This window comes from Nannobrachium achirus (assembly GCF_963921795.1).
Source record: "Nannobrachium achirus genome assembly, chromosome: 23".
NCBI classification, from domain to species: domain Eukaryota; kingdom Metazoa; phylum Chordata; class Actinopteri; order Myctophiformes; family Myctophidae; genus Nannobrachium; species Nannobrachium achirus.
In genome coordinates, this window is record NC_137830.1 from 10591254 (window position 1) to 10617625 (window position 26372).

General features: G+C 41.7%; 1 protein-coding gene across 1 annotated transcript in view; it reads right to left on the bottom strand.

The window, feature by feature from the left end:
• Positions 1 to 23624, bottom strand: part of LOC308308748 (plakophilin-2-like) — a gene marked incomplete at both ends in the record, with an annotated part of 33747 nt that extends 10123 nt beyond the window's left edge. The window contains 6 exons of the mRNA XM_080754201.1: positions 9384 to 9561; positions 12253 to 12460; positions 18976 to 19114; positions 20116 to 20440; positions 21679 to 22099; positions 23619 to 23624. Of these exons, the coding sequence (XP_080610327.1) occupies positions 9384 to 9561; positions 12253 to 12460; positions 18976 to 19114; positions 20116 to 20440; positions 21679 to 22099; positions 23619 to 23624 (1277 nt within the window). The remainder of the gene's footprint in view (positions 1 to 9383; positions 9562 to 12252; positions 12461 to 18975; positions 19115 to 20115; positions 20441 to 21678; positions 22100 to 23618) is intronic.
• Positions 23625 to 26372: the final 2748 nt, after the last annotated feature.

Sequence of the window (26372 nt, forward strand, 5' to 3'; positions counted from 1 at the left end):
ATGATGATTGTAATCACAGGGCAGACTTAAAAGAGTCTGCAGGCGAACATAAAAGTAGCTAATAATTATATAGCTATAGTGCTTTTACCCACTAACAACATGGCACACGTTACTACTAAATTACACAAATCGCAGGCTAATAAAGAATGCGTTTTCATGAATTACTGTGACAGTTTTCATGTGATGACAGTTGCACTGTAACACCTAGGGATGCCTAAAGGGGAACACACACCGGCTGCGGACGGCGCGCAGACATTTTTCACTGCGCGGCAACACCTGGAAAATAGAACAGAGGCGTATCGGAGAGGCATGAACGTGCGCCTGCGTGCGTCAGACGCCGTCAGTGTGGACATGTTGATTGCAAAAAGATGGGGGTGACTGTTTTGACGCGGGCCGTCCAAAGCCGGTGAGTGCTCCCCTTAACACGTCTGGGAACGTGATAACGATTTGAAGGCACGTTACAGTTAGTACACATATCATGCAATATGATGCTATTGTTCTAAACATCATGTACATACAGTACATATGCTGCTACATATTGTCTCTAATGGGTGGAAAGATTCTGTATGCTGTTGCTGTTCATATAGTATGTGTTATCTCTTTGATTGTTTGACCCATTTCTAGTCTGCGTTTTTTCTCCTCGCTCCTCGTCTATCTATCTGAATCTTGTTTTCAGCCCACTTCTACTTCCCCTGTAAACTGTGTCGTGACAATGGAGTCCATTCTGATTCTGAGCCGATAGAGAGATACCATACCATACCATGATATGCAGGTTAGGGTTACACGTGTGGAATGTGGGAGGGAGAGCAGAAAGATAAGACGATAAACTGGGAGAAGAAAAAAAGAAAGTGAGACGAGAGACAGTAAATGGTAAATGGTGCATTATTGTATATCGCCTTTATCCAAGACGCTATTAGTCACGGGATATCTTCAGAACTAGTGTCAAATCCTGGAATAAATTCCTTACCAAAAACTGTCTTCACCAATGTGTTTGTAAAGGTGTCTAGTAACACATCTCACAAAGACTGAAATTCAGTTTCCCTAGGAGAATCCTTGACAGCCGATGAAAGTTGGGGTTCCATTAACTATACAGGATAAAACACACCAAAATAAATATGCTTTAAGTAGCATGTGAGGGGTCAAACTAGGATTTTTTCATGATTCTGAATCCATTGCAAGCATTTGTTTTGCACAAAAAAACATTCCTTGGGCTAAAAACGGCCCCAGAAAACTATGGTTTAGTGATGAGTCATATTTATTTTGTATCCTGTATAGTTAAGTTAATGGGACTCCAACTTTCATCAGCTATCAAGGATACTCCTAGGGAAACAGTCTTTGTGAGATGTGTTACTAGACACCTTTACAAACACATTGGTGAAGACAGTTTTTGGTAAGGAATTTATTCCGTGACTTTTTAATATTACCCCTGACTATATACAGAGATTGCGCATTACTAGGGGTGTAACGATACATTTTAATAGCGATTCGATACATATCACGATAAATGCAGGTTGACAATACAATACATGGACGATATTGGTTAATTCATGGCTAAACGATACGATTTGATTCAATGATTTAAAATCGATATAGTAACTATTTAGCAAAGTGAAAAGTGGATAGTGCAGTGGATAGTGCAGGTTTTTAAGGGAAACATGTATTATTATGGATATAAATAAGTAAACACACTGATTATCTGGCAAATACATGGACATTGTATTTGAACACATTTGGACAAACCTGCACCTTGACATGAACCCAGAGATTACACACATGTATCGATAGACAAGTGTACCTATATGGAAAGGAAAAGTAATTAAACCCCTCCTTTACATTTTTTCTTCTTAAAAATGCTAAATACAATGCACAAGTAGGTAGTATCGATACAATCGATTATTTGCACTACCGATTCGATACGATACAAAATCAAACGATATGATTCGATTTTAGCTGTTTTCATTTCGATATACTATTTTTTAATTAAAAACTATATTTCGATGCAGTTACACCCTTATGCATTACATTCACCCATTCACAAACACATTCATACACCGATGGTGGAGGAAACCATGCAAGGCACCAACCTGCTCATCAGGAGCAACTAGGGGTTCAGAGTCTTGCTCAAGGACTCTTCCACACTAACTCAGGGGGAGCCCGGGTTCAAACTGCATGGGAACCCTTCGGGAACCCTCTGTGTTCTAATGACGGTTTCTCTACCCCTGAGCCAATGCCGCCCCAGTGATACAGTGACGGAGTAGAAGGAGAGAAAGCGACAGAAAAAGAAGACAGAGACAAAGAGAACGCGGTAACACAGATTAATTATTTAGTCTTTCACTGTTTTCAGTTGGTCGTATGGTTGCTAGGAGACCGATCCTTCTGCAAACAAACAAAATGGCCTCACCAGGGGTCAACAAGGTGATGAAACACCGTCTCAAACCATAATGACAAAATGACTGCCTTCCTGAATCCTGACAAAGACAGCTTCTTCAGTGGTGGAAAAAAAGTCTGTTACAAGTGAAAGTCCGGATAAATGTACTTCAGTAAAAGTACAAAAGTATTGGCATAGAAATGTACTTAAAGTACCAAAAGTAGAAAGTTGCCTACTCTTTATGCAGAATGTCCCATTTCATGTTTTCAAATTTATTTTTGAAAATAGCAGATCTACAAGCTCACAATGTGTCGCGATGCAACACATTGTGAGCTTGTAGATCTGCTATTTTCAAATGGCCGAAATGTATATAGGGCTGAAGTTGTTAATGTCTTGTAATGGTAGTACTAGTAACTACATTTTCAAATAATTGTAGTGGATTAAAAGTGCAATATTTGAATTCGAGATGTAGTGGAAAGTAGACGTAAAAGTATTGGAAATAGGATATACTCGTGTAAAGTACAAATACCTTAACATTGTACTTCACTTCCAGTCCAATAGGCTTGTGTCTTGCCAAAGATTAATACCAAAAATGCCATCCACTTTTGTCAGGGTACAAGACATCTTTTCTCCGTTTCATGACTCAAATAATCTCAGATTTTATAGGAGAAAAACAGACTTGAAGTCTGAAATCACCGTCAACGCCGTTTAGCTTTCCCTTCCTCCACAAATTAGAGTCATTTTCACCTTGTATACTTGGGGAACATCCTTTTCAGTACGGAAAGCCCTTTGCATGAATTCCAGGGTAATATGGAAATGATGGGACATTAGGTGATTATTTCCGGCGGGCTTATTATCAAACTGTTCACAGAGACCTGTAATCTAAGTCACAGCATCAGCCGGATCTCACAGACTACACAGGACCTTCAATATCGTGTTTATTTGCATTCCACGAGCCTGACAAACTGTATAGAGCGCTATTAACGCATTTAGAACTGTAACGCGTCTGTGACACCTTAGATTTTAACCGCTTTAAAACCTTTATTTTAGACTTTAGCATATATAGCATATAGCATATATAGCATATATACAAGCTCATAGCGCGGCACCGAGTGCCACGTTATGAGCTTGTAGATCTGCTATTTTTTTCTTTCTTTGAAAAATCATTACAATTTGTGTGAGAAAGTCTGAATGATATTGATTCGATTATATAAATATCTTCTAAATCCTTCTAAGTTTTTTTTGAGAAAACTCATGTTTCTATAATCACTGGTACTCAAATCTTTTCATGTCCAGGACCCCCAAAATTACATGTATTTGGCCATAGACCCCCATCTCAAAACATGTTGGTCGAGGGACCCCCACCCAGAAGCAGAGATTTGAGTTTGGTTTGAAAAATATATATTCAAAGATTTGCACAAAGTCGATTTAAAAAGAAAATAGCAGATCTACAAGCTCGCAGCGCGGCACTCGGTGCCGCACTGTGAGCTTGTAGATCTGCTATTTTTTTAATAGCTTAATAGCATAAAATTATGGTTAACAGATGCATTTCAAGGTCTAAGCGTGTTAAGGGTTTCTGTATCTCCTAAATGGCAGATTATGCACTGCAACAGGATTCTGACAGGGCCGTTTTAAAACCAACACAATGGTGGGAGATTGTTCCCTCCTAACGCAGTCTGTCTACATGGAGAACTATAATTAACCGGGAGAAAATGACTACCTCGGCGGCCCACGCTGTTATGGATTTTAATAGCCCAATTCTTTGTTCGTAGCCGTGCCATGTTATGAAATGACTTCCTTGTAATGGAAAGTGTCTAAACATGGGCTGTAATTTTACTACTACAACCTAGGGGTGACCCCGAATAGTCGATTAGTCGATTAGTCGACTATTCGATCGAAACGGCACCTAGTCGAATATCAAAGTCTTAGTCGAATGGGAAAAAAAAAAAAAAAAAAAAAAAAAAAGTTTCTTTCTTTTTTTTTTTTTTTTGCTGTTGGGGCCTGGGGACAGTGTGGGGGGTGCTTAATGTCCCATGATTTAACATGATTTAGCTTGGTTTCTCCCAATAAAATGCAATATAGCCCGACTGGCTGCTTACAATCAATCAATGATGAGTCCCAGGTGCGTTGTGCGTGCATACTGCGCTGCGATTCCAGTCACTCCACAGAACTGCAGCGTGCTGGCTCCGAGCCTCCGACTATTAATAACTTGTTGACCGGCTCTCACAATGTCTTCAAAAAAGACGTCTCAAGTGTGGAAACACTTCGAACAATTAGAGGATAAGAGTAAAGTAAAATGCAGGATCTGCGATCTGATTATGAACTACCATTCCACTACGAGCAACATGTCCTATCACTTGAAAAATGTAAGTTGACTTATCCGTTTTGTCATTTTCTTATTATAAAACATGAACCACTCCACGTAACCTTTTTCATGTGTAAGATGGGATCTTTATTTTTATTTGTTTTATTTTTTTCTAGCTACACCCCCAGCTGTCTGCCCCTACGGCAAGCACATCAAGCGCAGGCCCGTCAACAAGGCCAACGCAGCAGAAACTGAATTTCCAGCAACCTATCTCTGAACAAAGGAGAAGAGAATTAACGGCCAAAATTGCCGATTTCGTAGCTATTGATATGAGACCTGTTAATGTTGTTGAGGGAGAAGGTTTCAAAGCCTTAATGCACTACAAGGAGCCAGGATACACCACTCCCAAAAGGGAGACAGTCATGAGGATAGTTACAGCGAAATATCATTCCACAAAGGCAGTGATTTCCGAATTAATAATCACGTGTATAACACTCAGCTTGACCACAGATCTTTGGACATCGCTGAAAATGGAGTCATATATAACTGTTACCGTGCACTTCATTACCGGGGATTGGCGCTTGGAATGCTTTGTGTTAGAAACAAAGAGAATGATCGAAAGTCACACAGCAGAGCATATCAGTGAAACACTGGCAGAGATCATTTCTGATTGGGCCATTCCACGCAATAAGATCACTGCTATTGTCCACGACAATGCTTCAAAACATTGTGAAATGCACTGACCAGATGAATGCTGACCCTTCATGGGGAGGAGTGGTGGGTGTCCGTTGCGCTGGCCACACTCTACAGCTCTGCATCAACACCGCACTCGAGGAACAAGATACGGTGAAGCGCACATTAAAGGCTGCAAAACGACTCGTTTCTCACTTCAAAAAAAGTCCAAAGGCCACCACAGCACTTGAAGGAAAACAGAAAGACAAAACTGTCCCTGTGGAAGAGCATAAGCTGATAAATGACGTGGCTACGCGATGGAATTCCAGCTATATGATGCTCGAGCGCCTGTTAGAGCAGAGAGAGAACGTCATTGCCGTGCTGTCAGATTTAAGTGTCAGCAAAAGGTCCGATCGCGGTGAATTTGACCTCTCAACAGCTCAGTGGAGAACAGCAGAGGACATTGTTAGTGTTCTCAAGCCAATGATCACCCTGACAGAGCTTTTGTCCATGGATATGAACGCATCGCTGTCCGGCACTGTTCCAATGCTCATTAACATTCAGAAACGACACCTGCTCGTGCGCGATGATGATAGCAAGGTAATTAAAACCCTTAAGATTACACTGACCCAGGAGATTGACCGAAGATGGGCTCTCAAAGATCCACTCCTGCCTAGCAGCATTTATATCCAAGCCGCCGTTCTCGATCCCCGTTTTAAGAAGCTTTCTTTTTTTAATGATGAGCAAAAGGAGGAGGCTTATTCAGCAGTGAAAACTCTAGCGGAGGGTTTGATTGACAGGCCTGTCCGCGTCCGAGAGGAAAGCCCTGACAGTGAACTTGAGGAGCTGCAAGAGCAGCGCGAGCCCCCCACAGCCCCCCCAAAACAGAAAGAGAAGGACCTGATGGTGTCAATGCTGCTCGACGACGAGGAGGAGGAACAATCAGACGATGAGGGAAGTGAGATGAAGGATTATTTAAAGGACAACACATACCAACAAGAACGCGCAAAAATCAATAAAATCAATGAAGAAAACGAAAAAGATAACAAACCACTACTTAAAGTACCAGGACCACTGGACTGGTGGAAGAAGAATGAGGAGAGATACCCAAAGCTGTCAAGAGCCGCCAAACGAATACACAGCATCCCATCCACCTCCACACCATCAGAGAGAATCTTCTCCAAGGCAGGTTTTATTATCAACAAAACAAGGAGCGCACTTCTCCCTGGAAATGCCAACAAGTTGATTTTCCTTGCACACAACTTGAGAAGACTTAACAAGCGGAAACAGACGCAGACAGAAACAGAAGACCAGTAAAAAGAAAAAAAAAAGGCTAAGTGAGTAAACTTTACACCTGACCTGCTATAGGCCGATTTTGTTATTTTAATTAGCCTTATATTATTTCATAATTTTATTTATTTTAGAGGTATTATTTCGTTCAATTTGTTGTTGTTATTGCTGTGTTATTCATATTCTTATTCTTGTTGTTGGACACGACAGGCCTGTCCAAGAGGAAAGCCGTGACAGTGACCTTGAGGAGCTGCAGTGTCAATGCTGATCGATGAAGAGAGGAGGAACAATCAAACTATTTTATTTTATTAATTTTATTTAATTAGCCTTATATTATTTCATAATTTTATTTATTTTAGAGTTATTATTTCCTTCTATTCATTGTTGTTATTGCTGTATTCATATTAGTACTCTTGTTTTAGTTGTTGTTGAAATAAGGAGACAAACAATGTTTAAAAAAAGAAAAACATGTTTAAAAAATGTGCATGTGTGTAGGCCTGGCCTACTGTATTTTCCCTGCCTGATCTCCTATGCAGAGTAAAGTAATGAATGACAACGAATTATTGTTTTATTTATTTGGCATGCAGGCTTAGCCTATTCTAAATTGGAAGGCCTGCCCTGCCGCCTGCCCTAGATCTGATAAGACCATGTTAATAAATGAACAATGAGGCACAGGTGTGTCTACTCAATGCGTAGCATTTTGCAACGCAAGAACGCATTGTAGGCCTATTATTGGCTATTTTCAAAGAAAGATCCCATTCGATCCTATCCTACATATAAAATATAAGGCTGCAAGTGGAGTGGTTAATGTATTGGGAGTATATTATGGAGATTAATGGACATAATGTTATTAAGGAACGTATAACTTTTTATCAAGTAATGCAGTTGCTCCTTGTGTAGAGTGAGTCACAGTGAGATATTCGCAGATCAGGCTCCTACATCTTTTATCCTAATTGCTTAAATTAATGAGTTATCTATTAAAAGAAGACCTTCAAGTCAAGAAGACATGCTATTTAAACGGGTGTTTCACTGTTGTTTGTAAGCCATTGTAAAAGATTTTAAAAAAAAAAACGAAAAAAAAAAAAAAAAAAAAAAAAACGAAAAAAATTAAAAAAAAAAAAAAACGGTGATAGTCGACTAATATTCGACTATCAGCAAAACGACTAAAACCATAGTCGACTATACAAATCCTTAGTCGGGGACAGCCCTAACCCTCCCCACACACACACACACACACACACACACACACACACACACACACACACACACACACACACACACACACACACACACACACACACACAGTATGTATCGCTTTTGGCTTTTGTGAGCACCTAGGACAGTTTTTAAATTGCTTGATTCAGTATTCAGATATTTGATATTAATTATATCAGACATGCCCCCTTCCTATACACACCCATTTTAACTTCAAACTCTATTTTAACCATGATAGATTCATCAAAAACTATGTTTTTTGATCATTCTTAACTCTCCTACTGCCAGATTATTTATTTATTTATTGGGTCTGGTGCCATCAAAAAGCGACCTTTGCGACGTTATAGTAGATAGACAGACGTTTATTTATTTATTATTATTTTTTTTTTTGATTGTGCAATAGTGCACTTTGGTCTGCCAGGCAGCAGAGGGCGGCGTCATGCGAGAATGAATGTGAATTTGCCTGTTATGTGTTGAAGAAGAAGACCAGTCACTGGCCACAGAGCCTTACAGCCAGAGGAAATCAACAAGGAAGTGAATTGTTCTCCGTTGATGTTAACGCATAATGGATTTTTTACACCATCACCGCGGAAAATGTGTTTACAGTACACGGCCGCGCGACCCCTCATCAGCTTACAGTCATCAGACGAACGAACCGAACGAGCGCCGTATTGGCGCAGAGGTCTCTGGAGAATTGGGGCGAACGTGAACGTTCAAAGCGTGGGGAGAGTTAAAAAAAAAAAAAAAAAGATTAAGGGACCTATAAAAATGTGTTTGTGACCCACAAATGGGTCCAGACTCCCGACCTGTGTTTGGGAACCAGAGCCCTAGACATCCCATGTCCTTGTCATTGTCACTGTCCCCAAACCACAGACAAAAAGAAAAAAAAAATCAACCATATCACCCCAGTTCTGGCCACCCTCCACTGGCTCCCGGTCAAATATCGTATTGATTTAAAAATCCTCCTTTTCGCTTTTAAATCTAATCATGATCTGGCCCCCAATTATATGGCTGATCTTGTACAATCCACCTAGAGCTCTGAGGTCCACCAGCCAGTCATTGCTGACTACGCCAACAGACCTCACTAGAGTGACCAGAGGTGACCGTGCGTTTGCGGTGGCCGCCCCCAGAGCTCTGGAATAATCTCCCCCTCATATCAGGTCTGCTCAATCCATCACCATCTTTAAGTCCCTAGTTAAAACACACCTCTTTTCGTTAGCTTTTAATAACCCTTGAACCCATAGCCTACATCTGTTTTTTATCTCTTTGATGTTTTTTAGGTCTATGCTTTGCGCTTCTATTTGTATTCTTTTTATGTTTCTATTTGTATTCCTGTTATGCTTTTAAACTGTTTTTATCTGTACAGCACTTTGGTCAGCTAAGGTTGTGTAAAATGTGCTTTATTAATAAAGTTTGATTGATTGATTGATCCCACGTCGTGGTCACTGTCACTGTCCCCATACATCAGACATCCCATGTCCTTGTCATTGTCACTGTCCCCATACCCCAGACAACCAAAGTGTCTCTCCGTACCTCAGACAGCCAGTGGTGTTGTGGAAGACGTCGGGGTCGGCCAGCAGGTCGTCTTTAGGGTTCTCTCCCTCAGAGATGCCGGAGCAGGGAACCAGGACGGAGGTGGTGAGGACGGGTAGAGCCTGTCTGCACAGCAGCTCCTTCAGGAGGTCATGAGAGGACAGGTTCCACAACACACCTGAGAGAACGGAGAGCAGAGAGATTTAATGTAACAAATACATTCCCAACATTTTCACCTTTCCTTTTTATGGCCTACAACAGGGGTCTTCAACGTTTTCAGGCCAAGGACCCCTTAGTTGAGTTAGAGATGAAGCAGGGGGTCCCTGCTTCACAACCTTATCATAGATTCCATATAGTTTAATCGTTTGACACCACAATCGTCAATATATTTTGGATTCATGTCAATTTGTGTTTTCAGATGTTTAACTAATTGAACTGTCAATACTTAATAAACTTGACCTTCCACTCTGTACTTAATCTGCTCTTTTCCCCTCTACACCAAATATCTTGCCAAAAATAGCCGATCTACAAGCTTGAAAATAGACAACCTCCAAGCTCACAGCGTGTCGCAGACGTGGCACGTTGTGAGCTTGGAGGTTGGCTATTTTCAATATTTTCACCAAAAGGCCCTTTTAGAAATGTGAACTTCTGCCTCTCTAAAATTCCCTGCACGTCCCTGGCACCAGTGGCAAATATCCACCCGCCTGGAGAGGTGGCGCTTACACGGTGTAAAACACGTGCAAAACAAGCGCGCTAATTTAACCCACAGGTTCATCTTACAAACCCGGCCTCGGAAGAAACTGGACACTTAGACACAAAGCTCTCAGACACAGAATAACACGTATGCGAAGGTAAAGAAATTGCTGAGTGCGCGATGCTTACAGGCCAATACAAGCACAGACACGAGACAATGTACCTTAAGGCCATAAAGATCTTAACTGTATAGAACTCAACCCCTCTCGGTTAGCGCAAGAAAAAACCAAGCCCACTCCCCTGCCGGTTCTGGGCAGTTTTATTGGAGTGGTTGTGTGTGCGTGCGTGAGACAGAGAGAGAGGGAGAGATACAGAGAGATATAGGCAGTATGAGAGGAAAGAATAAAGAGATGGCAACTGCCACAGTATGGATTCTAGGAACGATGCAGTGTTGATTTCTTCTTCTAAAACGGACAAAAATCTTTGTCTACCACCTTTTTTCCACTGACGAAAACGGAATAAAAACGAAATAAAATCTAAGCCATGATGACTAAATATAATTTGCAATTTCGTCAACAAATAAAAACTAGACTAAAATGGGACTAGATTTATGGAGGGACTAGTGGAGAAGAGATCCAGTAGAACTAAAAGACAAGTCATTTTATGTGTTTTTTACTTTTCAGCAACAAGTGTCAAATCAGGCATTACGACGCCATTCAGTCACCGCCAAAATACATTTTTGTTCACTAAATCAACTTAGATTTAGTCAACCAAAACTGGATTATTCCAAAGACTATGACTAAAACCAAATCAAAATTTGCTGTCAAAATCAACACTAGAATGATGCACCATTTATTCCACTGGCCCCCAAAATGTGGAATAAACTCCTTGTCGCACTTGGAACTACAGACTCACTCCCTAGCTTCTGCCGTGGGCTGAAGACTCACCTCTTCAGACTCCACCTAAACCCATAGCACTACTGTAACACTCAATGACCACACATGAAGCTAGATAGCATTTTTAAGGTTCTAGAATGTTTTTACTGATTAAGTGTGTGGTCTACCTATGGTATTGTTTTTCTAGATTGATATTCCTATGCAGTTGTTATATTGTTGTTAATGTACTGACATATTATCTTGCTTATATTACCTGCTTATTGTAAATCGCTTTGGATTAAAAGTGTCTGCTAAATGCCTAAACTGTAAACTGGCAGATTTCGTGACACAGGCCATGTGATCTACTGTATGTACAGCAGCAACTATGAAGAGCTAAACTTACATTATTCACCTTAATCCTCCATGCTCTCCTGGAGAAGGCCTGAGGCAACACCACTTTATAAACAACTGGTAGGTGACCTACATTCCACCCTCCATGGGACTGGTTCACCTGAAACTGTTACAATCTGAGCACCGATCCAAGCTGGTAGCTGCAGTATGAACCTCACATATAGAAACACAGAGAATTTACTGTAGCATTATCTGCAGGACACTTCCGGTTAACAGCAGACATACAAGCTCACGTCACATCGCAGATGCAACCGTTGTGAGCTTGTAGATCACACTCGGCTGCGGCGCCGGAAGCTGACGCACACCTTCTGCGCAATGCACGATTGGAAACGTTGGAAACTTGTGGATAGACCCATACTTTTTGACCATAGGATACATTTCTGCCATTTGAAAATAGCAGATCTACAAGCTCACAATGCGTCGCGTGAGCTTGTAGATCTGCTATTTTCAAAAGATTTTCTCTACATTTTATTCATTGGAAAACTTGTGAAATGGGACATTCTGCATAATGTGTACTTTCTACTATTGGTACTTAAGTACATTTTGATACCAATACTTTTTTACTTTTACTCAAGTGCATTTTAATTCCGAACTCCTACTTGTGGCAGAGTATTTCTAAATTGCAGCATTGATACTTTTACTCAAGTAAAGAATTTAAGTACTTTTCCCACCACATTAGAAAAGAACGGCTCCTTACTGCAAACCGGATCCCATCGTTCATTTCAAAGAGCCGTTCAAAAGACTCGATTCGTTCGCGAACGTCCCACCTCTAATGTCAAAGCGTGAGAGTCAATCAACAAAAAAGTGTTACCCATACATGAAGATTCAGTCAAGATGTGACGGTTCTGATAGTAAACTGCGACCTGTGGTCACAACGAACCCAGACTGACCGGTGAGCTGGCGTCGCGTGTCCAGGTCCCGGTTGCTCTTCAGCGCGGCGAGCACGGTGGCCACGCCCCCGTGGTCCTTCACCTCCATCTTGTTCTCGTTGCTCTGGAAGATGGTGTTCCTCAGGGCTCCCGCCGCGGCCCTCTGGCCCTCCTCGCTGTCGCCCTGCAGCACCGACAGCAGCTTGGGGATGCCGTGGAGGTAGAACACCTGGATTAGAATTGATCGAGGACTTGGTTAGAAGTTTGCATAGGAAAAGGTACAGTTTCATGACACCCCCCCCCCCCCCCACCCTGACGAGCACTAAGAGTTGAGGCATTACATTTTGTATAACACGGTTCTATTGTGAAAATAGCAGATCTACATGCTCATGCTCACAACGCCTCGCATTGCGAGCATGTAGATGTGCTATTTTCACAATTTCTGATATTATTTGACAATTTGGCCAAAGTTTAATTTGTCATTTTAGAGCTATTAACTCATTTAATGCCACCCTTTCACCACTAGAGGGGGCCAAGTGTGCCACAGACAATACCATAGAGCAGGGGTCCTCAATAGGCGGACCGCGGTCCATGTCCGGACCGCGAGGCACCGCCGACCGGACCCAGGACGAATTATAGTAAAAAAAAAAAAAAGTGGAAAAACATCTCCACGTTTTTGTTTCCAGTTCTCGTATTCATTCACTTTCATTGCATGCGCTGAGTGTGTGAGAGAGAGAGAGAGAGACAACGACGCGGTGATTGGCTGATGCCTGGCAACAAAGTATTATGGGCTGTCATGTCCTTGACAACGATGCGCTGATAGGATGTTGCTACAGACCGCGGATGTTTTCGGAGCAGCAGCAACAGCAGCAGCCACCAACAATGGAACTAGTTATAAATCAGTGGGGTTTCATTCACGCTAAACATCATCAACGTGAATACGTTTGCAGGATTGTAATCTTATCTCCAGAGTTTGTCGCGACGTGCCACGGCCCGACGGCCCGTGACGGCTGCCTCTCTTTCTGCATGGATGTTGTTCTCCCATGGTTCTCCCCACCGGGGGAAATGGATGTGCTGTGTGGCAGCGCGCCGCATCCAGTTGGGGTTACCGTGCGGCACAACGTGCGTCGATACCACGATGCGACGCTGCGCAGCCGTCCGCGTTCAGTGTGTGCTCCCCTGTCTCTGACGCGCGACACCTTGTTTTCATATCGATATTCACGTTGCGACACAAGCATAAATTATTCGAAGATTATCCCAGTTTGTTAAAAGAAACCAGAGCACTAGCGCAAAATATCTCTGCTCCATTGAACATTCTGTTCTCCCTGCTTTAATGGGTTGTTTCTCTTCAATCAAGTAATGCCCCCAAATGATTTTGGAGGAGTCCCCAGCCCAGATGACAGTGAAGTCATAATTTAAGGACCCTTTTAATAAAGAAAGAAACGGGAAAAGACCATTACTGCATGAAGCCTGGTGGGCGAGGTTATTACTGTATCAACAAACTACTACAAAAAAAACAACAACACATCAGCCATTGTAAAAAAAAAATAATAATAAGAAAGGGATCCCTAATTATGTAAGATGAACAATAATGAGGGCAAGTGGTCATGACCTGAGGGCAAGTAGAACATGACCTGTACTTTCCAGACGGACAAGTGCCTCTGAGACCATGGTGTCAACCCCTGGTTGGTACTTTTTTGTATCTTAGCCTACTATTTAAGATTGACCGACATAATAAAAATAAGCGAATATAAATATATTTTAATATATATATATTAATTGTTTTATTTTTTCCCCGGACCCGGGCCTGTTTCAAAAAAATATTTGTGGACCTTCAAGATTTGTATTTGAGGACCCCTGCCATAGAGATATGCTGGTATATGCAGAAGCCCTGCAGCCATGACTTGCCTAAACACTTTCCTTTGTGCATGTACAGGAAGAGGATGAAGTTAGCTTGAAGTTAGCTATTGGCTACCAAGCATTTTAAAAGCCTTATTTTCGTCAACTTAGCCATGATTAAACCTTGCACACCTCATGCATGGGAAAAAAACAGAGAAGAATGAGCTCTAAAAAATCCAATGCAATCCTGGATTGCATTGTTGTGGGTTTGTGCAGTTTGTTCACAGCTTTCAAACAAAAAAATCCGATTGGAAATCCGTTCAGGCATTCTTGAGATAATAGCCATTATGTTTTACACTGTTGTGAGCTTGGAGGTCTGCTACCTGAGTTGTATGGGGGTTGTATGGGGGTTAAACATGCAAAATCGCGATTGAAATCATGTTCACTAGTTTTGATGGGGTCCAAAAAAAAAATTCAAAAAAAATTTTTCAAAAAAATTTTTTTTTTTTTTTTTGAATCACGTGTATACACGTGATTGGCACTGTGGGATGCGCTAATATATCACGTGTATACACGTGATTGGCACAGAATGAGTTAAAAAGCCCTTAAATTGTCACTTTAGAAATGTGCAGATACGCTCTATACACTTAAACGTTATGTTGGTTTGTTTACTGTAAAGTGAGAAAACAATGTTGCACTTTAAGTTAATCACCCCCCCCCCCCCCCCCCCAGAACCAGTGAACTAAAAGGATAAGCTCAAGTAAGCACTAGACGTATTTGAATTGAGATCCTTTTAAAAAAAAACTCATAACATTGAATGACACAGAGAGGTACCAGTTACCAGTAGCAGCCGCCTGTAAGTTGCTTTTCAGAGCGGTTTTAAAGGATGGTAGGGATTTACACTCCTTTAAGGCCTTCGGAGGGGAGGGGAGAGAAAATGATGGAGACAGAAAGAGAAAAGAGGGAGAAAGAGAGAGACCGACAGAGATAGAAAGAGGGACAGAGTGGGTGATGGAGGCAAAGAGACACAAAGAGAGATAAGACAGACTGAGAGACAGGTTAAGCCATAAAAGGTCATAAAATGTCACGAACGCGGCTTCAAAACAATAAAAAGTGCTATGATTGCCAGTGGATTACAGGATTTCAGCCTAAAGAGAGACACACCTCTGAGGAATATTACACTCCTTGACAAGACACCCAGCTATCATGAATATCATGATGAATTGACCTTGACACAGGCTTGGTCTCCAATCATTCTTTAAGCCTGACTCCTCTTCAACTCCATTTGTGCGTCATGACTGAAAGTTACAGTATATATTCCAGAAGACATCTATCTCTATCTTTTATTACATGGCCCAATTGGCCCAATGCCATTGAAGCTAGTTAGTTACTTACTACTGTATGAACCTGGCTTCAAAAGGAATAGTTCAAACTGGAAAGAATATTATACTCTCAATCATATCTGATTTGCCAAAAGAGAATATTGTGGTATATATCTATGGTTCTCAACCTGTGGGTCAAGACCCCCAGGGGGGTCCCCAAATTATTTTGGGGGGTCCCCAGATGATTAACTTAATGTGAAACATTGTTTTCTCACGCAACAGTAAACAAACCAACATACATTTTAAGTGTATAGAGGGTATCTACACATTCCTATAGTGACAATTTAAGGACATTTTAATACCTCTAAAATGATTAATTAAACCTTGGCCAAATTGTCTAATACTAGAAATTGTGAAAATAGCCGATCTACACGGCGTTGTGAGCATTTATATCTGCTATTTTCACAATAGAACCGTGTTATACAAAAAGTTAATTCCTCACACCTTCTGCGCAATGCACGATTGGAAACGTTGGAAACTTGTGGATAGACCCATACTTTTTGACCATAGGATACATTTCTGCCATTTGAAAATAGCAGATCTACAAGCTCACAATGCGTCGCGTGAGCTTGTAGATCTGCTATTTTCAAAAGATTTTCTCTACATTTTATTCATTGGAAAACTTGTGAAATGGGACATTCTGCATAATGTGTACTTTCTACTATTGGTACTTAAGTACATTTTGATACCAATACTTTTTTACTTTTACTCAAGTGCATTTTAATTCCGAACTCCTACTTGTGGCAGAGTATTTCTAAATTGCAGCATTGATACTTTTACTCAAGTAAAGAATTTAAGTACTTTTCCCACCACATTAGAAAAGAACGGCTCCTTACTGCAAACCGGAAACCTCTTTGATTATGAACCGGGGACCACCAACGTGACCAGCGGACCACTGTTGTGTTGGGAGGAGATACGGATGTGGTGTGAGGGGAAACGCTTGAAATTAAATAATGACTGTTAAGAGCTTGATTTAATTCAAATTCGATTTAAATCATGCCCTTAACAGTCATTATAACTGAAATATGCTTGTGTCCAGAGCTCCAAAAAGGTTGAGACCACATTCCTATCACACAGTTACCCCTCAGTCCGTTCTCTTAAACTTCTATATTACACTGAACTGATTGTAACTTATGAGCAGACGAATGCAAGTATATTATGGCCGCAACATTTGCAAATAATGATGACTCAACCAGTCAATCCAGTGCTCTTTCCCTTCTTGAGATTCCTGACTTCCCATTAACTGACAACATTGACGCGTCATCATAGGCCAGGTCACCAGGTCGTTTATTGCACAGTTTCTCAACTAGTCTTCACTTTCCCACATTACTAAATGCATAGTCAGGGACAACATGCACTACCTTCACGGACCACCAGTTGAAAACCCCTGAAATGACCGATATCATAGAGGGCTGACATCACAGGCTGACATAAATATCGGAGCCAGGCCGTTCCCATGCTGGTTTCGGAATCCAAGCGATTACATCCTACAAATAAACTACCAAATGTCTGTCTGTCCGATGTCTGTCTGATGTACACGCATGCTGACATCACTGATACCAGACAGCGGCCAAAGTTGTAGATAACTGACATCACTGATACCGCCGCCATGGTAACAGCCACATGCTGAAACAGTGCCCAAATCTGGGTTCTCCAACGTCACTTCTGAGACTCCTAAATTCAATCCCTCATATTATACTGTGCACCCATAACCCAAACTGCACATAATTCAGAGCACATACTGTAACTGGCAAGGACTACGATAGTTTTTCATAAATTCTAAAACAGGGGTCTTCAATGTTTTCAAGCCAAGGACCCCTTAGCTGAGAGAGAGAGATGAAGCAGGGACCCCCTCTACATATTGTATAAATGTGTGATGCAGATTTACATAAATTTCATACAAATTTATATAGACTTGTTTGACAGCACTGTCATCAGTCTATGTTGGATTCATGTTAATGTGTATTTTCACACATTTAACCACTTAAATTGTCAATATTTTGTAAACTTGACCTTTCACTATGTACTTGGTCTGCTCTTTTTTACCTCTACACCAAACCTATTTGCCAAAAATAGCTCACCTACAAGCTTGTAGATCAGCTATTTTTGTCTAAAGTTCTCCTCAGAATAGGGATGCGAGGGTTCAAGTTGTTAATTTAAAATAATGATCCTACCACACAAGGATTTGGTGGACCCCCTGTAGTAACTCTGAGGACCCCCTATGGGTCCCGGACCCCCTGTTGAAGACCCCTGTTCTAAAAAAAGAAAAATAAATCTACAAGCTCACAACGCCTCAAATGTTGTCAGAAATGTTTGACAATTAAAAATAAATCGTGGTAGAGACAGATGAGGAAGTGTCTGCGGAAACACTGAGTGAAGCAGCTCTGTCAAACATTACACTTGTGTGAGTTCATCAGTGCAGTTTCAAGGACCAATCCGGCATAGCGATCTTCTGGTGTCAGTGCAGTCAAACATTGATCTGTGGTGCAGTTGATCTGTTCAACATTCTACATGTGAGTGACTTTAGGTCAACAGTGTGTAGATGCACTGAAGAGGAGAGGACAGTTTACAATTTAAGCATTTAGCAGACGCTCTTATTCCAGAGCGACAAGGCAATACCTCAGTACATCAACATCAATACATCAAATGGAAAGAAATAGTCGGCTAATCTAAGAAAACAGCTAGGCCAAGCACCTATTCAGTAAAACATTGATCTGTGGTGCAGTTGGTCTGTTCAACATTCTACATGTGAGTGACTTTAGGTCAACAGTGTGTAGATGCACTGAAGAGGAGAGGACAGTTTACAATTTACAATTTAAGCATTTAGCAGACGCTCTTAACTGCTTTAGTGCCTATCGGGATAATTTGGACCGTCCTGGGTGCCTATCCCGAACTAGTTCGGCTTTTAAAAAAAAAAAAAATTGTAAAAAAAGAAATATATATATATATATATATATATATTTTTTTTTATTTATTTTTTCGAGCCGGGCCGCCGGCCGTCATTTGTTTACACGGCGAAAATCTTTTATGTCCAAAACCGTTCGCTTTGCATTTATCATTTTAAAAATGATTTAACCCATTTAGGCCTAACCTATAGAATAGGGCTAAATCAGAAATTAGCCTACAAAACAAATATTTTGCTACATACTGTACATGTACTGTAAGCCCCTCCCAAACAGCAAAATGTGTTCCCGGCCTGAATGGGTTAAACTAGTGAAAACAGACGATCTACAAGCACACAACGCCTCGCACTGTAGATCTGCTGTTTTCACTACTTTTGTGCGATGGCCTTGTTTGATGAAGCAGAGCTTTACTTTGCAAAAGAACGTACACATTTTGAGATACAGGTTTTCCACCCGACAATGACGATATACTAGCCGCTCTTATACCACCATTATTACTGGTGTTGGTGGAGGCCAGACAGTAGCCCCCGGGCCGCCTATTGGGGAACCCTGCTGTACACTGTCAGAGTTAAGGGGAGACCTTGAAATTTGAAAGTTTGAGGACCACTGGTTTATCTCACCATCTTCTTGGCCTCTGCGCTGTTGAAACACTGTTTCTGGATGAAGCTGGCTGCAGACACCAGAACGTCCTCGTCCTCCGCAGTCAGCAGGTTCACCGCCCGCTCTAAGGTCAACTCAGGAGCTTTGACCTCCGACCTCCTGCCAGGACACCAGGGGACAGAGGAGAGGAGAGAGGATGAGTGTGGAATACTTGATGACAGGGGTGTCACACCAAATTCTGGGCCCTGGGTACAAGGATTCACTGCGGGCCCCCCATGAATGTTCTTCATAGGGGGGAGGGGGTTTAACGCATTTAGACTGGGAACGCATTATTATGCATTATTTTGTGCTTTAGCTATTGAAAAATAGCAGATATACAAGCTGGCTGCGAGCTTGTATCTCTGCTATTTTTTGAAAAATCGTGAAAATGTGTGCAAGTCTTTGAATATTTCAAATCCTTCCAACTTTTTCCATGTGAAGGACCCCCAAATGATATGTATTTGGCCACAGACCCTCATAGTTTTGTACTTTTTCTGTTTTGTATGTATTATAAATGTGCACATTTGCCTTCCCTGAGTATTTTTGGTTTCTTCCTGAAAAGTGTTAGCCACTGAGTCAAAAGGCCAGATAGAAAAACATTGATTTAATGCAATTTCATAAAATCATCCCCTCCCCTTTTACCATTCTCGCAACACGGTGGGTGTGGCTAACTTCAGCTGGGCCACCACCCACCTTGACAACCAGGCATGCTTAATGAACAGGTTGGTGTGGCCACATAAAAACACGTGCGCTTCCGGGGGCAGGATAGCCATTTTCCCATCCACATACACTAAAGACAGAAGCGCTAGCTTAGCCATTCAGGGAGGCTGTGAAAGTGTAAATACCTCTGAAATGACAAATAAAAAATTGGCCAAATTGTCTAATATTAGAGGCAGAAATTGTGAAAATAGCAGATCTACATGCTCACAACGCCTCGCATTGCGAGGCGTTGTGAGCATGTAGATCGGCTATTTTCACAATAGAACCGTGTTGTACAAAATGTAATTCCTCAACTCGTAGTGCTCGTCAGGGTGGGGGCTCCCCAGTTAAAATATGATGATTTTGGGGGTCACAGCCTGAAAAGGTTGAGAACCACTGAAATAGAACATGGTTTATCTTACAGTAGCGTAGCCTCCTGGCTGTGGACCTGCTGGTCCTCCATCATCCTGGCGCTCATGTCCACCTCCATGCTGACCACAGAGGGGGGGTAGGACCGTGGCCCCTGCCCGTCGCCCGTCTGGCTCCTCATCTGGGCCAGCCAGGCCAGAGCCTCGTCCCGCTGGCCCCCGCTGCCCCCCGGGCCCGTCCCGTACGCCGCCGCCTGTCTCCTCACGCTGGTCGACGACGCCCTCCTGATGGCGGCGGCCGTGGCGGCGGCGTGGTGGCGGCGGGTCGGCGGCGAGCCGTCGGGGCTGCCGCCGTGCTGCAGCGTGCCGTCTGAGAACACTGGGAGAAAATAGGGATTTCATATCACGATTATTGTGACAAAATAAATTGTGATTTACGATATTATCGCGATAATCAAAATCCATTATCCTGGGGCGGAACATTTGCCAAAAAATAGCCGATCTACAAGCTCACAATGCGTTGTGAGCTTGTGGGTCAGCTATTTTTTGGCAAAGAGATTTGATAGAGAGTGAAACCAGAACATAAACCAAAATGTTTTGTTCGTGATTATATGGCCTTATAAGCTGGTTGCACACTGCACTGCGTTTTTTCATTGCGTTTTGGAAATCCGAAATCCTTGAAAGCATTTTTCAGGCCAAGGAGAGAGAGAGCAAAGAACCCAGTGGTGACATTTGCGAAAATCGGTTAAAATCAACCCTGGTCCGAAAATGAATACGAAACGGGCAGCAGTGTGCAAACGTGATTGATATAACGTGATGTTGATTTATTTATTTACGCTCTCCGAAATTCACTCCGATATTTGGCCCGAAAAACGCAGCAGTGTGCTGGGACCTTTAGTCCTTATTGAAGTTTTAAATGTTTTTAATGTTGTTTAATGTTTTTACTTTATTGTTAATCATGTGTACATTTTTGCTCTGAAAAGCTATACTTTATTTGGTGCTATACAAATAAGATTTGAAAACCACTGACATAGAAACATACGTTTTTCAAAAACCTTAGAAGGATTTGGAAGGCATTTTGTAGAATCTTGGGTTTTATCTATCTTTTGGCGTTTTTACCTTTCAAGACAAGAACCCCTTTTGGGGTAGTTGTTGCTATGTACATTATACAGTGTTTGTGTAACGGCCGGTAGAGAAGGCCGCGTTTTGAACATGAAGGTGATTAAAAGCTTGATTAGGAGAAAACTGCATGTTTGTGCAGCAGATTTACAGGGAAGTGAACGAGGCAGACAGCACTTCCCGGTCACGTGATCTCACACTGCATTTTGGGAGTGTTTTTCATCACCGTGGTAGCCAAGTACAGTAGCTACAGTACAGTATAGTTTACTGTACAACGCGGCAAACGCGTCGACGGGCACACAGAGACATCAAAGAGATTGGCGCGTTGACACCTCGTGGGCATCAAATGAGTTAATAAATATTTGATGTCTTTCAGAAAACTACCATCAGAACTTAGAATGCATTTTTAGAATTGGCCTCAGTCCTAAATGGGTTAAAAACCAATCAAAACTAAACAGAAAAAGAAAACAACGGACAATGCAAAAAAACAACACTAACCTCGGTGAGAGCCCAGCGTCTGACTGAACGACTGGTCGTACTGGCCGTGGTGGAGGGCGGCGCGGGCGGCCCCGTCGTACCCACCGCGCACCGGCGTGCTGGTGAGGTTGTGGGCGTCGTAGGTGGAGGCGGGCAGCTGCGAGCCGCGCGGCACCTCCGAGAAGGCGTAGCGTCGGCGGGGGTCGGCGGGCGAGCCGTACAAACGCTCCGGCCCAGCGGCGGCGGTGCCCTGCCCAGTCCTCCTGGGCAGGGCGGGGCCGGGGAGGGTGTGGGTGGCGAAGCGCCACATGTTGGCGCGCGGGAGGAGCTCGGGGCTGGGGCTGGGAGACACCTCCACCCTCCGGGAGGGTCTCCGCAGGAGGTGGCCGCTGGAGAGAGAGCGCTCGCTGCTGCTGAAGACCACGCCTCCGTTCACCTGGGTCTGAGAGCCAGAGGAGAAATGCACCTGTGGAGAGCAGTGTATACTGTATAATAGGGGTCTTCAACAAGGGGTCCGGGACCCCTAGGGGGTCCTCAGAGTTACTGCAAGGGGTCCTCCAAATCTTTGTGTGATAGAAACTTTTTTTCACTCCTTTTTTATATTAACCCATTGAACCCTAGCGTCCATATTCTGAGAACTTTAGCCAAAAATAGCAGATCTACCGGCAAAGAGGTTTGGTGTAGAGGTGACAAAGAGCAGACTAAGTAGAGCGAAAGGTCACGTTTATTAAGTATTGACGGCTCAAGTGGTTAAAAAAACACAAATAAATTGACATGATTCCAAAATACACTGACGATTGTGCTGTCAAACGATGAAACTATATGGAATCTATGAAAAGGTTGTGGGGGTCCCTGCTTCATCTCTCTCTCCCTAAGGGGTCCTTGGCCTGAAAACGTTGAAGACCCCTGCTGTATAAGTACACTGAATTTGTATGAGTACAAAGGGAAAAAAGCTTTCTTGGTCTTTATCCTTCCTATTACCTATTATACCTTGTATCAGTGAACTGTACTGTCCTGTACCTTTTCCTATGCAAACTTCTAATAAAATATTCAATCAATCAAAGTAAAATAATACACACAATAACTAATATAACCGGACAATATTATTAGATTATTAGATTATCGGTTTAGCCGATATATATATGGAATGTTGTTTGACTTTTTGACGCCATCAGTATCAGCAAATAGGCAGCTGAAGTGTCCTGATATTTAACCACTTTCAAGGCAGACATTTTGATTACCTGTCTTTCACATGTAACAGTGTTTCTACATTGCAGTATTGACACTTTTCCACCACCGAAAATAAATGCAACTGCAATGTGAATATTATGTATATCCAACTGTAAAGTCAGTCAGCTGACAATACCAGAATCAATCTCCTGCTGGACCTGGTGCTGATGTCCCTTCTAGTCCTATGACAGCACCATCCTTTTACGTTTTTACAGGTTCATGTTTATACACCTTTTAATCTCATTTTTATGGTCAAAATGTGACCAATAAAAACTAAACAATAAATGCTTCTACGTCAGATAAATGAGTTGATGAAGGAACAGTATACTCAATTACATCCATGATTATATCTTTATTCTATTTGTCTTTATTTTAAAATATCCCAGATTTCCATACTATGGTTTTCTATTTAATAAAATCAATTATAATTTGTCATGCAAAAGTTCTGGGTGCAATAACCGCAATACCGCCATACCAAGGTTGTGTAATGCATACCGCGGTGACCAGTTCATAACCGCGATTATACCGCGATTATTCTTTATATATTTTTTGATTACAATTGTATTTGAATTTGGGGTGGGAGGTGTAAAATATACCTGTTTTGCATGCTTTTGATTAAATATGTGTTGTGAAAATAGCAATAAAAGAAACTTTGAACAAAAAGTATTTAAATGTATTAACATTTTTCTTTTGTTCATTCAAAACAACATTTTTGAGAGGTACCGCAATACCGCCATACCGTCGGTAAACAGTGACTTACTACCGCAATAACTAAAAATCCATACCGCCCCAGCCCTCACATTGCCACCAGTAACAGCACCAGCCACCAACCAATGTTGGCACACATCATCTATATCAGATCTAGTGTACAACAGTGGTATAGTGGTACAATAGTGGTAACAGTGTCTCAGTTGCAGATGTTGCCATCAGAATGTAGACCTGGGAAGGACAGGTTCTATAACTAGATCATCAAATGATTTAAGAGAATCTGCTTTGTATAAATCACCCAACATAAGAATTCCTTTATCAACCCATTCCTTCCTTGAGAGTGTAAAATGAAACCAAATGGACCCTTTATGGATCTTTAACTCTCGAGTGTAAAATGAAACCAAATGGACCCTTATGGATCTTTAACTCTCGAGTGTAAAATTAAACCAAATGGACGCGTATAGGTATTTAACTCTTGAGAATGTAACATGAAACCAAATGGACCCTTAAGGGTAAAATGAAACCAAATGGACCCTTAAGGATCCAAATTGGTTTCATTTTATGCTCTCAAGAGTTAAATTATTGTTAAACATCTGCATTACTTAATATACAAGAGGTCTACACAATGTTTTGGGTGTGAGAAGCTAAATGTCATCAAATGGTGGTCCATGGCTCAAATGCCCAATAAATAATGGACCTTGGTATGAAAATGGTTGAAAACCACTGCTATAGAGTGTTTGGTCTTTATCACTGCATCTCAAACCACTGCTATAGAGTGTTTGGTCTTTATCACTGCACCTAAAACCACTGCTATAGAGTGTTTGGTCTTTATCACTGCATCTCAAACCACTGCTATAGAGTGTTTGGTCTTTATCACTGCATCTCAAACCACTGCTATAGAGTGTTTGGTCTTTATCACTGCATCTCAAACCACTGCTATAGAGTGTTTGGTCTTTATCACTGCATCTCAAACCACTGCTATAGAGTGTTTGGTCTTTATCACTGCATCTCAAACCACTGCTATAGAGTGTTTGGTCTTTATCACTGCATCTCAAACCTTTTTGACTTCTGTACCCCCTTTCTGCGCTTTCTGAATCCAAGTACCCTAAGATTATTACAATATTTATGCAAATATGCAAATACTTATAGGCTACTTTCTAGCTACTCTGTAACAGTTGTGGTAGTCAAGCTTTTGATTTCATTTGGTTTAAAACTTTACACACCATTAGGTTCACACAAAGTTTCTTAATGTTTCATAATATAATACAACTGTATTTCTTACTTTTTTCCTCCATTTCCCACTTTCTTTCACATACCCCCTGTAGTACCTCCAAGCACCCCTAGGGATGAATGTACCCCCCTTTGAGAATATGAATGATTACTATCACAATATAGAGCTATTTAACACTGTTACTGAACAAACACTATAGCAATGATTACTGTGTGTGTGTGTGTGTGTGTGTGTGTGTGTGTGTGTGTGTGTGTGTGTGTGTGTGTGTGTGTGTGTGTGTGTGTGTGTGCGTGCCCGCGTGCGTCTGCGCTTGTGTGTATGCGCACAAAATAACCCTCACTTCAACAAATTACATTATTCTTTTTTTTTTTTTATTAACACAATCCTATCAGCGTTTAATGTAACCTTGGCACAATTTAAACACAATCGCATTGGTTTAATTTTCTTGAAGATATTAGTAAATATACATGAAAGGTTGGAAATAAATGTTTCACATTTTATAATTACATATTTTATAGGTAAAAAAACAAGGATTTTCAAAACACTTCATTGGAGTTTCCATTATCAACAAAACTTTACAACATTCATGTTTAAATGTTCTAGACCAGATGTTCTCACACTTGCTGGTCGCGACCCCCAAAATAATATTTGAACTGGAGACCCCCCAAAATAATCATATATAATCAGGTTTGAACTGGGGACCCCCCAAAATAACCATATATAATCAGGTTTGAACTGGGGACCCCCCAAAATAACCATAATCAGGTTTGAACTGGGGACCCCCCACAATAACCATATATAATCAGGTTTGAACTGGGGACCCCCCAAAATAACCATATATAATCAGGTTTGAACTGGGGACCCCCACCCTGACAAACTGTAAATTGTAGGAGTTGAGGCATTACATTTGGTTTGACTCAGTTCCAGGTTGCAAGGCGTTGTGAGCTTGTAGATCGGCTATTTTCACAATATTTGCCTTTTTATGTTATCTGACAATTTGTCCAATGTTTGACCAGTTTATAGTTTCATTACTTTTAGAAGTGCTTTCATTGTCCCTTCACTGTCGTCTGGGGACCCCCTGGGGGTCCCTCTGGTGGTCCCCAGATGGGGGTCCCTCTGGGGGTCCAGACCCACAGGTTGAGAACAAACCTTTTCATGTCAATCTGAGAAGTTTGTGCAAGAGACTCCATTTTTACAAGATTCCTTGTTTGAAAATAGCAGATCTACAAGCTCACAACGTAACAAATGCGGCACGTTGTGAGCTTGTAGATCTGCTATTTTCAAACAGTCCATTTATACAGAAATGGTTAAAGTGGTTACACTGATTTTTACGCTATATACATGAATGTTGCTGGGGACCCGCTGGAACCCCCTAGAGGACCCCTGGGGGTCCCTGGACCACACTTTGAGACCCACTGTATTCATGATCTATACATCTGTACGATAGATTCATGTTTAAATGTGTTTGCCCCCCCCCCCCATCACTATGGAAACCAAACCATATTGATTCTGTAACCCCCTCCCCCCACACAACCACCATACCTGT